This window comes from Lissotriton helveticus, chromosome 2_1 (genome assembly GCF_964261635.1).
Source record: "Lissotriton helveticus chromosome 2_1, aLisHel1.1, whole genome shotgun sequence".
NCBI lineage: Eukaryota > Metazoa > Chordata > Amphibia > Caudata > Salamandridae > Lissotriton > Lissotriton helveticus.
The window spans coordinates 1,382,506,376-1,382,521,517 of record NC_136059.1 but is presented as its reverse complement, the minus strand read 5'-3'; the positions used below and the strand labels follow the sequence as shown (position 1 = coordinate 1,382,521,517).

General features: G+C 46.2%; 1 protein-coding gene across 1 annotated transcript in view; it reads right to left on the bottom strand.

Annotated features, from left to right (window-relative positions):
• Nucleotides 1-15,142, bottom strand: part of LOC144818669 (stimulated by retinoic acid gene 6 protein-like) — a 651,836-nt gene that overhangs the window by 534,243 nt on the left and 102,451 nt on the right. Inside the window, exon 2 of the mRNA XM_078676317.1 lies at nucleotides 10,074-10,149. Coding sequence (XP_078532443.1) covers nucleotides 10,074-10,149 — 76 coding nt within the window. The remainder of the gene's footprint in view (nucleotides 1-10,073; nucleotides 10,150-15,142) is intronic.

Below are 15,142 nucleotides of genomic sequence, written 5' to 3'. Positions count from 1 at the left end.
TATATAATATGCAAAATGCAGAACTATTTCAATGTACGGAAATGCTGAATCACTTCAGGTGGTGGAAAATGCTGTTTAAAAAAAATCTTTTAGCACTACCTTCAAGTTGTTCAAACTTTGCATGTCACTCTGAACTGGGAGCTAATTATTCATTAGATTTGATCAAGATTCAGCAAGTCCTGATTTGGCACAAAATATGGACCTCGGATTTTATGGACTTGAACCATGCCATAGCAAAGGACAGTTGTGACTCAGAGTTTGTTTTAAAAATCCCCTGGCTAAGGTATATTAAGAATTTTATGTCAGATATTGGATAGCCTTAATTTTATGATCAACCTGAATCTTTGACAAACATCTCGAGAAAAGTACTAAAGACAGAGTGCTTAAAACTATTGGAGGATATCAGATTGTGTGTGGATCTGGCCAAACTTACTGTTCAACATAACCAAATGGTTTAACCACCTCTACAATGCAATTATACCTGTTTAATATTCTTAATGCCCAGCAGAGATTTGTTTTAACACGTTTCAGGCCAAATATATTTTTTACCGCCTGATAAGTTTCCCAAGTGTTAACAACTGGTCAAATGATCTACTGCACTGCCCTTGTGATAACGCGTCTAATCAATCAACTATACATATAGTGTTCTTTTGTAAATTTTATATAGACTTGAGAAGAGCTTTTATTATACCTTTATTGACATCTTTGAATTTTAAACAATGTAGGCCAGCATTTTTACATTTGCAGCTCCTTCCAAATCTTTATACATGTGTGGTACATACAAGGATTCTTAGGGCAACTCAAAGGAGAAGAAAGTCTATACCTACGGTAGGCTAAAGTGTAACCTGTATTTTATTGTGTTCGTTTTATTGTACCATATCTGTTTTTAATGAATTGCAGTTTTTTAATGTGTTCTTTTATATGATACACTTTGTGTGAATCGAATAAAGATGAAATTGAATTATGCTATTCTATGCAATGCTGTAATATTATATTCTATGTCATCCAGTACCATGCTATAGTTGTTATGTTGTGCTATGTTACTCTATGTTCTGCAATGATGTGTTAGACTATGCTATCTTATGCTCGACAATGTTAAACTATGCTTTGTTCTTCAAGGCTATGTTATATTAATGTATGCTTTGTTACGCAATCATATTGTATGCTATCTTATGTTATCACCTTCTATGTCATGTTCCTTGTTACAATATGCGCTCCAAGGCTACGCTAGGCTATGTTATGTTTAGCTACCTCAAGTAGGGAGAAAAAAATGAGAATAAAGGAGTGAGTAAACCAGGCGAGTCACCGCATTCCAAGCTGCAGGTTTAGCAGGTTCGAAATAAAAAAGGTCAGAACATACATGCTTAAAGCTTCTCATATTTTCTTATTAACATAAACAGCCGACTCCCTATCTTGATTTTGTCTGCAGGGATTGTTTTTCAAGAAAGCACGGTGTCGACAGCGTGAAGAATGTGTGAATAATGTCTCGGTGTGTGCAGTTATCCCCATGCACTACAGAAACAGATTTCTTGACAGTTTAGGTACACAACTTCTTTCTGTTAAAGTAAAAAGGTTTGGGTCGGGGACAATCGATATTTGCCCGGCGGTATTGCCTCTGTGACCCTCTAGTTATTTAATCAATGAAGAGGCAGGCGCTGGAAACTGGAAAGCAGGAAACAAGGTTTTTATTCTCTCCGGAGGAGAACACGGCAAAACGGACAGCAGGTATCGTTCTGAGGTGCTCTACCTTATGTCTGAGGTCTGGCCCCTTATATACAGGGTTTTGCGGTTTTTATTACAGTTTACATACTCATGACAAAGCTTTGATGTACGGAAAGACATTCCCGGAACCCCCCCTCCGGGCCCGCTCCCACACACATTTACAGTAGAGGTCCCCACCCTAGTCACAACAGGTGATGAGTATCGCGAAGCTGGATATTCCGTCAATTCATGGAATGCGGGGTTCGATCGGATCTCGTGGGGTGGGGGCTTTGATCAACCCGGGGATCCTTTGATGGGGGAAGCTTTCTATTGTACGGGGAGGGGCAAGGAATAGTATCGGCAGAGCTGGGTGCCGGCCTGGGAACGAGGAGGACAAACGGGCACACGGGGAAAAGGGGGTTTGCATCAAAGGGCCGGGGATCATGAAAGGGAAGAAGGGAGGTGTTGCGCTGGGAACAGGATGAGGGCCTGAGGCAGAGCAGCGCCGGAGAGGGGTTTATGATTCAAGGCAGGTGCAAGCAGGGGGTTGGTCAGCGTGCAGGCTTAGTGAGGGCGAAGGGCTATGTCAGGGGCCAGCGGCATGCAAAAAGGGTTTGTTCTGTTCAGGGCATCTTAAAATAGCGGGTGCGCACGACAAAAGTGTGGCATCAGGGGAAGAGGCAAGATGGCGCAGATAATGTTCACCAAACCGTACTAATTTTCAACAGTCCCCCCTTTAACATATGCAAGGCATCTTGCTGGTTCATTTTCTACTCGGTTCTATTGTGGTGGGCATGAGAAAGAAAGCAGTAGGAACCCTAGATGAAAGAGTTGTAAACAATACATTTTAAGATTTCTAGTTTTTGGAGGCGGACCTATTGATAAACTTTGATAAACTTGTCTAGCAGGAAAGTCATAGAAATGCAATACAAAAAACGATTCTGTTGCGAGAGCAGCGAGTACATTTCATAATGTGAACTGATAGGTTATTACATATATCAGATTCGGATTGGTGCATAATCAATACAATGGCGGCTGGGAGAGAAATGAGGCGCAGCAGAAACGGTGATTGGGGATGTCAAAATGTTCGCAGTTAATGAGTTCTCAGTATTCTTTGTTGTCTTTCGTTGGCACTGTGGAGCACCGGCGGTGGAGCTACGGGTCCAGCTCTATTCTAGGTCTCGCGTTGCAGGGCACGACCTTTCCCTCGCATTCCTGGTCGAGAAGGTCCTTTTCGCCCTGTGTCCTTTGAGGTGATTGTCAAAAAGTTCAGATGGAAGAAGGGTGCATGTGAGCAGTTCTTTCGGGTAGGTCGGAGGAAAAAGGGGGATGGAGCAGGGCCAGATCGGGTACAGACTAGGGGGACGGAGAATTTCAGATAGGCAGGCTTATGACCGAATTCAGAGAGCGGGGACTTGTCGGCAAACACTGGACATCGAGCAGGGGCATCAGGTCGGCCCTTTCTTCTCATTTTGTCGAAAACAGTGCCTCGTCCTGCAGCTCTTTTCTGTCGTGGTCTCGCCTTGGCCAATGTCGCAGGTGTTCCATAGTCTGCAGTCAGGCCTCGTGCTCCCACATCCGGTCCTTCTCTCTCCCGACAACCGTACCCTTAAACGAGTTTGAAAAGACAGTCTTTAGAGAATTTGCAGAGGAAGGTAATCACAAAAGTCTATTTCTCTCTCAGCTCCGGGCAGAAACGAAAACGTCCGTTATATTAGGGTTCACAACTAACATATAAATGACCGATGGCGGGCCTGTTGGATTTACCATGACTTTCCTTCACAATTATTTATTACAGTTACGACAGTTTATCTGATGGAGACCCACCTTCGTAAGACGAGCCTGACAAAGATATGCCGTTCTCTAGGGTTTTATATTTACCAAGGGTTCTGTGTGCTGTCAACATGGTACTAAACAGGTATTTTGCTGGGGGGCGAACATAGGCTAAACATTTCTTTTTATCAAGGCGTCCTGCTTTTCAACTAAACATTTTTCACTTTCGGCAGGGCTCATTTCAATGATTTCTTCACTTTGGCCTAGTCTTTTAACCTTGTAAAACATCATTCTGGTTCCTACGTAGCTTCCTACGGCCTGATTACTTAATCAGAAAAGACAGGGGTTTTATGGGAAACAACTGGGGACATAGAAAACTTATGGTAAGGGCGTAAATCGACCCATCTCTCACAACCGGGAATGAGGGGTAGTTTCATAACTCCAGTTTGGAGCGGCTGATACGGGGACAGGGGTGATCATTTTTACTGTTTGGGTAATGCGACAATTTCGGGGCGGGGAGGGTCGCGTATTCTGGGGTCCCCTTTTTTATTACATAGGAGCCGTTGACAGGTAGTTCCCTTATTACGGGCCTGATTAGGGAACCTCTGTCGTCTTACCTGTCCTTTCCCTTACGGCCCAACCTCGGTTTATTGACTTTTAGCGGAAAAGGAGAGGTAATGACACGGTCTCAGGGTGATTGTATTAAAGACAAGTTTTTGTGCAAATACTGACGGTATTTGAAGCCAATTGGGTGGTGTGCTAGGGGTGGCGGTTTGCCAATTTCGGGGTTAATCGCTCGGAAGAGTGGGAGTGCAAAAATAGAGAGAGAGAGAGAGAGAGAGAGAGAGAGAGAGAGAGAGAGAGAGAGAGAGAGAGAGAGAGAGAGAGAGAGAGTGCAACGGCAGGCTAAATAGTACACGTGCAACAGAGAGGGTGGCAGTGTATTCAAGTAAGGCTATTTAGTGCATTACACAGTAAAGGACATTCACGGGTCTGCGTTAGAATCTTGTAATCATGCAGTTTTTTTGAGCATTAGACAGGGTAGAGAGGACGTGCCTTGAGAAAAAGGAAAAAAGAAAGGAGGTACCATTTTGTCGCACTTCCTCGCATTCTCGGTCCTTCGACCAGTTGGGTCAACGCCTCAGTCACACACACACATTCTCTCATAGTTTCGCATCATACGTGACATGGGTTCATTCGTGTGGTCTGGTTTAAGGGTGATCACTTTTTATCAGGTCATACTCATTTTAGGGGTTTGTTCGATACGTGAGTAGTTAGTAGGCGCGCTTAGGCACCACCTTGCAGCGCTAGTCTGCTTCGTGTATTAGACACGGCAAGGCTTCAGATCTTCGCCACACCTCGGCTGTAATCTCTGATGTAACCTGCAGAGGGAGGAAAAAAAGGGGGGGGGGACAGCATTCGCGCATATTCAAATACATGGATTCAAGAGTCCTTTACTTACCTCTTACTCGTCTTTCCTCCTCGGGGCAGAGTCCCCGGGGATATGGTTTCTGGAGTCGGGGGGGGGGGGGCAGTGTGTCCATATAGGTCGTGTGCGAGGAAACGTAAAAAGGAAACCAGAGGTGCCTAGTGCGAGGTATCTAGTCGAAAGATGTATCTCACTATCGGGATCCTTAAACCTCCTTCAACGCTGTGACGTTCTAAGGTTCTTCGGTTCTTGGGTCAGCTCTGTTCCCTAGTACCTTTGAACGTCGTACTTTATAATATTTACATCATTTCATTTCACCCTTCTTTTACATTCCCTCATTTACATCGTTCGTTTTACCCATCCTTGGAAGTCGAGGTCTTCCTCCATGCGAGAGTTCATGAGTCAGTCGCGTACTTTGAAGGCAGAGTGTCGTGTTGTCGATCCGATCCGACCTCCAGGGCTGGGCAACCATCTTCTTTCAACCTTAAAGAGAGAGCAGAGTAGGGTGCACAGAAAAGAACTCTCCCACCGATCCCACATTTTTTTTATTTTTTTATTTTTTTTAAATAAAGCATGCAATACCCGTCCATAGTTTCGAAAACCTTTATTTTGCAAAATCATTTCAGCACGTGGATTATGGGGGGTGCGGTCGTATTTGGCCGGACGTGGCAATGGCTAAAGTGCGTACAGTGGGGGGTGTCGTTTTGCAGCAATAAAAACATTGGAAAGTTTTATTCATTCATTTGTAAGAAACTAAAACGTCTATTAATTGGCTGGGGGTTCGGGGGCATTTATTTCATAATTTAGAAGCATAGTCAGAATAGTTGCAATCAGATTTCCTATATGCATACCGTATGTGTGCGTCATAAATGGGGTTATACATCAGCTATAAAAATATAATACACCGTACATTTGTAATCAACATTTTTAACGGGATCCTTTCACAATGTTCGTCGAGTGAGCTCTCCTTGTCTTTTCTAGCCAAGTGTACAAAGGATCATATAAGTCTCAGAACATCAAGTTTGTATAGTGAAAAGGGACACCACGAGGTGTTCGTAAGTTCCTATTGATACCGGCGCCATTTTGGGCGGGGCCGGGTTAGTCCGGAAGTAGCATCAGGGAAAAATGTTTCTTACAACCGGCAGTTGGACCAGAGTCCTTTTCGGCAGTTCTAGAATTCATGCTAACAGAAGGAGTGGCAATGTCATGCCTGTTTCGTTAGTGATCAAGGCAGCCGTCCCTTACCGGAAGCCTGCAGGGGCCGAAGGCTCCGCCGGGGACCTTTGTAGAATCTTCAAGGCTGCAGAGATGCTGTCGGAGATGGGGGCTTGTGCCCCAGTGGGCAAGTGTCCGAGTTATATTGCTGGTCAAAGTTGCTCTAGCGGCCGGGGCCCGCCTTCCAGCGGACCCAGACGCCATTTTGAGGCCCTACAGGGGCCACTCTCGTCGAGTTTGCAAGAGTGGAAGAGATCCTTCGGAGTGAAAGGAAGAGGGCTCTGTTTTGTGAAAGCGGGACGTTCGGCTGGGGTGCAGCTGTGATGCCCCCACCTGGGGGGGCGAGGGAGACTCGTTCGCGCCGTCTCCTTCTTCCGGCGCACCCCATGCTGCTCTTTTTCATCGGCCCGCACGAAGGTCTCTCCCCATCCGGTGCTCCCCAAGTCGTGTGTTCAGTGCTGTGGGAGTATGGCCACCTGTGGCGCGCATTCGGCGCGGCACGAGTATCGGTGCAGTCATTGCAGGTTCGGTGTTCCGAAAATATGGGCACCATTGCACGTTCGGTGCTGCGCAAGTATTGGGGCACCATCGCCTGACTGGGGGTGTTCGGCGTTGGGCCGGGGGCTGGGAGACCTCCTATCCATGGAGGTGGGGGAGGCTCGTCCGCGTCGCCTCTCCCTCCCAGCCCGACCTGGACGCATTCCTGCAGAGGTGTGGACAGGGCATCCCGCCGCCCAGAGCTGCTGCGACTGTTACGGAAGGGAAAAGGAAGAGGTGTCTCGTTCTTCTCTGGACATGTGGCGGGACTACTTAAGACTATCCAGGCCCGCTGCGGCTGGGCCGAGGAGGCATGTGGCGGGACTACCGGCAACTACCTAGGGCCGTTGCGGCTGCACTCCGCTGGCCCCTGCCTCTCCTCCGGCTCCCCCATACGTTAAGATTTCCTGACCAAGTGTTGGCAGCAGGTCCCGCCTTATATGGGTTGCCGCCGGTTGGGCGTAGCCGTAACCCAGCCCTACTTTGGAAGGTTCCAGAATGTGGGGGGGCGAATGTTCTGTTGACTTTCCTGTTCTATAGTTTACCATCTTTGTTTTTCTAGCGTTATTGTGTTTTTCTTTGCTTGTTATGTTAAAATAAAAGTTCGTGTTTATCAGTGGCTTACTGATTTCGTTTCCCATTTCTTTCTTTCCAGGTTGTTTCATGCTAAAATTTTCTATTAACATAGTTTATGTAACATGGAAGCACGTGCAGGGGGATGACGCAGATTCATATATTACGTACACACAAACTCGGACGGGGGGGGACAGTAAAAGCATGACACACAAGATCCAAAGACAAACATAAAACAGTGATTATTTGGCCGAAATTATCTTTCTCCGTCTGTTAATTTAGAACTAGGCTGGGTTCCCGTTTTTATATTGTCCGACCTAGGAAAACTCGAACATGTCGTTGAAATCGTTCTGGCGGAACCTGTGCCATCGGGCATAATCAAACGTGGTGGTTCTATCTGGTCTGTCCGTGCGAGTCGGATTTTTCTTTGTCTCGCGCTTTTTCTCATTCTGCTGGCCTGTCATTCCTGTCGGCCCTTTGCCCTTACTCACGCTCAGTAGAGTCGGGCATTGGGCTTTCCAGTGTCCGACATATCTACAAAAAGCGCATTGGTCTGGCCCTAAGTCTGGCCGTCTTTTGCGTAGTGTCGGGGGATAACTTTTGGGTCGTGGTGTCCCGGGGTTGTCCTGTCGGTATATTTCTCTACCTGGTTTGTCCTCGTCTTTTCTCTGTCGTTGCATAGCCTCTCTGCGCCACATACCGAGACTGTCGAGCATAATAGGCGTTGTCTTATTATTGCGAAGGGCTATTTCCAACGTTTCTATTTTATCAAGGTCAAAGGATCCTGCCAGTGGCCACTGTTTGTCTTGACTTTCTTTGGTATACCTGTGCCACAATTTATTATAGGCTATGGTAACTAATCCATAGTTTATGAACATGTCCTTATTAGGGGTGCCTTCTAGTGGAGCTATATGGTCCACCTCTAATACACGGTCCGGGCTGAACCAATTATCAATCAGTGGGGAGAAGACAGACATGACGGCTCGTAACGAGGGACTAAAAAGTCAGCACTGCCTATCTTATCACTAGGTGCAAAGACTAGACAGAATATTCCTATTCTACGTTGTTTGCAGGCAGTGAATACCTCATGAACAAAAAGTAACAAATAACGAGGAACAATCAAACAATCAATAAATAAATAAGATAGAGTAAGATCAATGGGGAGAGTAAGTAGGGCGCAAAAGTCTGCGTCCTCTACCCTTTCACTATCCGCAAAGAGGAATCTGTTGTTTCCGGTTTGCAGACAGAGAATCTCCAGAAGACAATCTGCGAACAGTAGTTCGGGGTTAAAGAACCCAGTTAATCAGTGAGGGAGAGGGAGTCTCCCAAAAACCGTTAAGAAATAATAGAGTCAGTGGGGGAGAAAGATAGGCGCGACGGTTACGTTACCTATCCTTCACTGTTTGCAAAAGAGAAGGAGCCTACTGTTTCTCCGTGTGCAGACAGTGAATCTCCAAATAGGTCAAACAAAGAGTAATACTAGTATATTTTTTTGTAAACAATCAAGCAATCAATTATTTTCGCACTCCGTCGTGTTTACACGACCTTACCCGGACCGTGTGGACAGTTTCTTGTCTTCCGAATCCAGCGCCCGTTCGTCCTCTTTTTCTCGTATTTCTCACGGCACTCCTAATGGTCCCCAGTCAGGACCGTAGATCACTCGAGAGAGGTCTGTTCGGAACTAGTGAAGTTCGGATGATCGGCTGCCAGACGAGGGTCTATTGGGCAAGAGCTCTCCCGATCGTTGCAGTCATTCACTCTGTCGTCGGGACCTCTCCCACTGGATCCACGAGTCGCTGATGGGCCCCACGCTTGGGACGCCAATTGTTAAAGTAACAAGGTTTGGGTCGGGGACAATCGATATTTGCCCGGCGGTATTGCCTCTGTGACCCTCTAGTTATTTAATCAATGAAGAGGCAGGCGCTGGAGACTGGAAAGCAGGAAACAAGGTTTTTATTCTCTCCGGAGGAGAACACGGCAAAACGGACAGCAGGTATCGTTCTGAGGTGCTCTACCTTATGTCTGAGGTCTGGCCCCTTATATACAGGGTTTTGCGGTTTTTATTACAGTTTACATACTCATGACAAAGCTTTGATGTACGGAAAGACATTCCCGGAACCCCCCCTCCGGGCCCGCTCCCACACACATTTACAGTAGAGGTCCCCACCCTAGTCACAACAGGTGATGAGTATCGCGCAGCTGGATATTCCGTCAATTCATGGAATGCGGGGTTCGATCGGATCTCGTGGGGTGGGGGCTTTGATCAACCCGGGGATCCTTTGATGGGGGAAGCTTTCTATTGTACGGGGAGGGGCAAGGAATAGTATCGGCAGAGCTGGGTGCCGGCCTGGGAACGAGGAGGACAAACGGGCACACGGGGAAAAGGGGGTTTGCATCAAAGGGCCGGGGATCATGAAAGGGAAGAAGGGAGGTGTTGCGCTGGGAACAGGATGAGGGCCTGAGGCAGAGCAGCGCCGGAGAGGGGTTTATGATTCAAGGCAGGTGCAAGCAGGGGGTTGGTCAGCGTGCAGGCTTAGTGAGGGCGAAGGGCTATGTCAGGGGCCAGCGGCATGCAAAAAGGGTTTGTTCTGTTCAGGGCATCTTAAAATGGCGGGTGCGCACGACAAAAGTGTGGCATCAGGGGAAGAGGCAAGATGGCGCAGATAATGTTCACCAAACCGTACTAATTTTCAACATTTCTACATCTAGGGCCGCTCACATACAGCATGGCGCTATGGCCCCTGTACTCCAAATCTGTAAACTTTCCTTTAACATTAGCCATTACCACCCACCAGCCCAACCCATGCACAGTTTGACAAGCTATTTTGTTTGCTGTGTTACTTACCGAGGGAATGAGGGAGTAGTGTAGAAACAGGTCCATGTTCACATACCCGGCACACGTGCTATTGTGACCAGCACTCCTGCAATATACATACGGAGGGTAAAGTAAGGCACTGGCAACGGGACGCACATTACAAATAAACTATCTTGAATGAAATAGGAAAGGGCCTGAAAGAGGGTAAACTTTTAAAAACATTTTCCATAAGTAAATTAGAAAATGTAAACGCTATGAAAACACACAACCGAATAATATATATCATGCATCCCGACCCTTACACATCACTACCCTTTCAAATGATAGTGGTTAACTATTCAGTTTGTCGAATTAACTAGCTATATTGCTTCACACCAATTAGACTTTTTAGACTATAAATACATTTCTCAAAAGCGGACAGCTGTATCATTTAATTCTACCAGTTTGAAGTCCCATTTTAGGTTTAGTCAGTCCATTTTTCACTTGTATGATAATAGTATTGAAATTGCTGCATCTCCATACAGATTTACAAAAGTAGGGTATTTCGTTTTTTGTCATATTTAGGGGTATATTTACAAGCGTAGTGGCGGAGCGTGGAGCTAGCCTTGTTGGCTTAACTCTGTGCTATCCACTTCTGAAATGCAGTGCTGCACCATATTTACAAGAATACGATGCAGCCATGCGTTTCGCCAAATTACAGCTGCCTAGTGCCAACGCAGAAACCCTTGCACCCAGGGGCTGCTCCTCCATTGGAGCGGAGGAGCCTAGCCCCACTCAAGTGCCCCTTAAAGCCCCAGAGATAAAAAAATAAAATGGTAATGGATTAGCATTTTATTTTTTATCGTCCCATCCTGAACTGAGTGTCAGGACGGTGTGGGGCCTGTTGAGTGAGCAGTGGTGGGCAGAAGGCTGCCTTTGCACTTGTTTGAAGTGCACATGTGCATATGGGACACAGTGGCTGTGCGCAGAGGCCTCACGATGTTTCCCTCGCCACACAACCCGATAGAGGGGAATCCGTCCTTCCCACCAGCGCACCGCTCGCGAACCTTCGCCAAGTGGACACAGGGGAACTGTAGAGTGCTCACTGATCTGTTCGAAGAGGGTACGTTTAAATCTTTCGCTCACTGTAAAGAAGAATTCCGTGTCCCGATGGCGGCGCAGCTACAATATGCCCAGCTGCGTCATTGGGCGACTGAGGAGGGTAGCTATCAGGCGGCCACACGCGCCTTCATCCCCTTTGAAAGGTTGGTCCGGGATCCGGTTGAATCTAAGGGGCTAATCACCCGGATCTATCAGATTCTGCAACATCCTCACACGCCGCCCTCCCACCCATACCAGGGCAAATGGCAAGCATTGTCAGACGCGGACATTACCCCCGCACAATGGCGTCGACTCTGGCAGGATATACCCAAAGTTTATCGTAGCATCCCCCAGCGGGAAAATGCCTACAAGCTTATGACCCAATGGTATTACACACCCCAGCGACTCCACAAGATGTTTCCTACATCTTCTCCCTTGTGTTGGAGGTGCCGATCTGCAACGGGAGACCTCATTCATATTTGGTGGGCATGTCCGACGCTGACTTTATTCTGGAAGGAGGTCCTTAGCCACATCAGGGGGTCTGGGGTTCCCTCTGCCTGAGACCATGAGCACAATCCCGCTTGGTGTTAAACCTGCTGGTCTAAAGGTCCTAACCAGGAGAGATTGGACGTTGGCGCTTCAAATGCTGGGGGCAGCCAAACAACTTTTAGCCCTGCACTGGATACAAAACCGAGGCTCCTCCAATCGCAGCCTGGTTTGTGCGCCTATGGCATGTTGTCGCAATGGAATTTTTTACGGCGCGGCTGCAGGCACGCGACACCCGCTTCAAGGCTGTTTGGCAACCCTTAGTCAAATATCTCTGCGCTGTCAAACACACGCGCCACGTGCCCACCAAGCTTAGGACGCTGCGCCTCTTTGACGATGCTCTCATCCCCCCTGAACCAAGCAGATTGCTCCCGTAGCTGCCCCCCTGCAATGCGCCCCACTACTGCCGACATTAGACCGGGCTGCCACCCCTCCCTCCCCTCCACCTCCCATATACCGCTCTCCCCTGCATATCTGTGTCTCTCCTCTTCTTCTCTTGGTTCCTCCTGTTTATCTATCCTCTCTTTCTCTTCCTCTATCACTCTTTGGACTGCGGCCCCGTTGGGCTGACTTTTAGATCTGGGCCAGTTGCCCGTTTGTACTGAATGTGGGCCTTCTGGGCCTGGCCACACCACAGGATCAGTTGCTATCATATTCTGCAACATGGAACGCGGCTGGCCCCTTTGGAGTTGTAGGCGTATCGCTGTGTAAAATCTAACCTCTTACTCGACTCCTAGCGATTTGACGCAATGTCTAACATGCGGCCAGCCCTTGACAGGGTTGTAGGCTTATCGCTGTGTACCTATTGTCCCTGTGGAGTGTGCCTTTCCCCTTTCTATTTTTTTTATTGATGGAAAATAAAAAATATTTGAAACAAAAAAAATGCACATGTGCCTTTGGTCGGCCTTCTTGAGACGGCCCACCACACATGCACATTTTAAACCTCTAGGTTGAGAGAAAGTGCAGGCATCCAGTACCCTCAAGAGCGACAACTGAGGCTGCTCCCACCAATCAGGACACTGCTCACATGCTTGTTAACAGATCATGAGCAGGCCTGGATTGGTCAAGGGAGTTTGCTGGGGCCTGCACTGCAGTCCCAGCAGACGAAGTCGGAAAGAGGAGGACGTCGTCAGGATCCGGGAAGTGCTTTTTTTTCCCCCTCTTTTTATTTTGCTTGCCCGCCACTCCATCCTCAGTAGATGTCAGCCGCCACTGCTTGCACCATAGTGCGACGGTCCCTGCGTCAAGGTGAAATTTTGTTTATGTGCAGGAAGGTGTCCCTTCCTGCACATAAACAATCTAAAATGGAAATTTGTAACTTCTATGTGTGCTGCTTTGTGCAGCACACATAGAAGTTGCAACTCGTCATTTAAAAAAAAAAATTGCCTGTGTGCAGGACAGGACACCTTCCTGCTCATAAACAATCAATGGCGTTTTGCTGGTTCTATGTGTGCTGCACAATGCAGGACACATAGAAACAGCAAAAACAAGGAGAAATAAAGCATTTCTCCTCATTGTGCCAGTGTAAGACCAGGTTTTCCCTGGTCTTAATTCTGTCTCTGCCCCATATTTACGCCACTGTTGTAAATATGGGGCAGCATCAAAATCAATGGGTGTTGAGGTGGAACGCCTATCACAAAACCCTTTTCCCGCCCCTTACCCACTATTTATAGCGTGAAAGAGTGCTTTATTCACAAGTCGGCGTTAAGCCACATTAAGTGGCTTAATGCCACCTTGTGAATAAGACGAACCCCTATTGCCACAGGAACATCACTGAAAGTGACGTTCCTGTGGCGATAGGGGCTTGTAATTATGCCCCTTAGTGTCATGCATATCTATTAGCGATGGTCTTGCTGTAACGACAAATACATTTACAAACTTGCAGAGCCAAATTTCAGCCTTTATGTACTACTTTTTTTTTTACAAGCACTTGAAAAAAAACACCAAAGACTTCAATAATTGGCGTGCAATATGACAAAATGAATATACTAGCTTTTTCCAAGGGTTGGAGGCATGTAGTCTTCCTTTGCAAAATTTGTAGTACAACTGGAAATGTAAGCCAGAGTTGTACCAGTTTTGGCTTCAGCAGCAACTTAATAAAATAGTTGGCCAATAATGAGGCCGCCATTATTTTTCGCTGGTCCAAGTCAAAAATGTCATGTGGGGCCCCTCGTAGCACATACACCTGTTTTTATTTTTTTAAAAAAAATTTTCAGTATGCTTTATTCGGATTGTGTAGCAACCATAAAAGCAAATATACATACACAAATGCTAAAATCCAAAACAGCTTCATAAAAGCAACAAATATGCATATACAATCGATTAAATACAAAAAATACAGTCTCAATTAATAAGTACATTAAAAAAAATACTTTTTCTCACATGAATTGAGTTTAAAATAAATGTCACTGCATAAACACAAATCTCGGGGTCTCTTAATGTAAACAATAGACTCATAGCAGCGTTGGTGGATATAACATCATATTTATTGAACAATTGTTTTAGATAGATAATTCTATAGTTCAAATACAGATCACATAGAAGTAGAAAGTGCATGGTGCTCTGTTTAGTATGCTCATTAGAAGGACATGGGGTGACTGGTCGCTGTTTCATTTCGGGGAACGCAACTGGATAATGAACAAGGCCTGTCTCATCCTTGTTAATACAAAGTGGTGAGAGGGTCTTGTAACTAATGATAGGTAGCTTTGGAAGCCATTACAGTCTATATGCGAATGATAAAGCTGATATGTGGTTTGTTTCCCCATGATTCTCATCCTGCACTCCTTCTTAAGGGACAAAAAAAGTATTCTTTGTCTCCTGTTTGGACAGGCCTATCCCATCAATTGGATTTTCCAAGATCGTGAGCTTAAATACATCTCTATTAACTTTTACTATGTATTTTAGCCATGGGATATTAAAACAGATCAACAGAGCAGTAGGGGTCTCTAAGAGATCAAATATGAAAGATAGTTCAGCCCCACTTCGCAATGGATTAGCTCAGTGGATGCTGATGCAGGCAGGCACAAAAGCTTTTTAAAAAAAGAGTTTCCCTCTAATTGCAGTTCTTGACTGGAATGGTAACCCCATACCCCTGCACCATATAAAGCAACAGAGGCACATCTAGCTTTATAGATATATGACATGTCTTTGATAAGGCGGTCCCCTAATTTAGAGGCAAACCTAAAGACCCCATGCACACTTTTTGACATCTTAACCCAAACATTAGACAATTCGCGTGACCATTTGCCGTCCCCGGAGATAGTTAGTACCAAGTAACAAAAATTTCCAACAGATTCCAGTCTTTCTCCATCTATAAAGAAAGATTTCATTTTCCTGGGTTTATACCACAAACCATTGTACATGTTTTGGCCTTATTTATCAACAACTTTCTCTCCTTGATAAATTCTGCAAACCCATCTATCAGACGCTGTAGGCTTACCAGTGTTCTTGATAAAAGCACAGCATCATCTGCG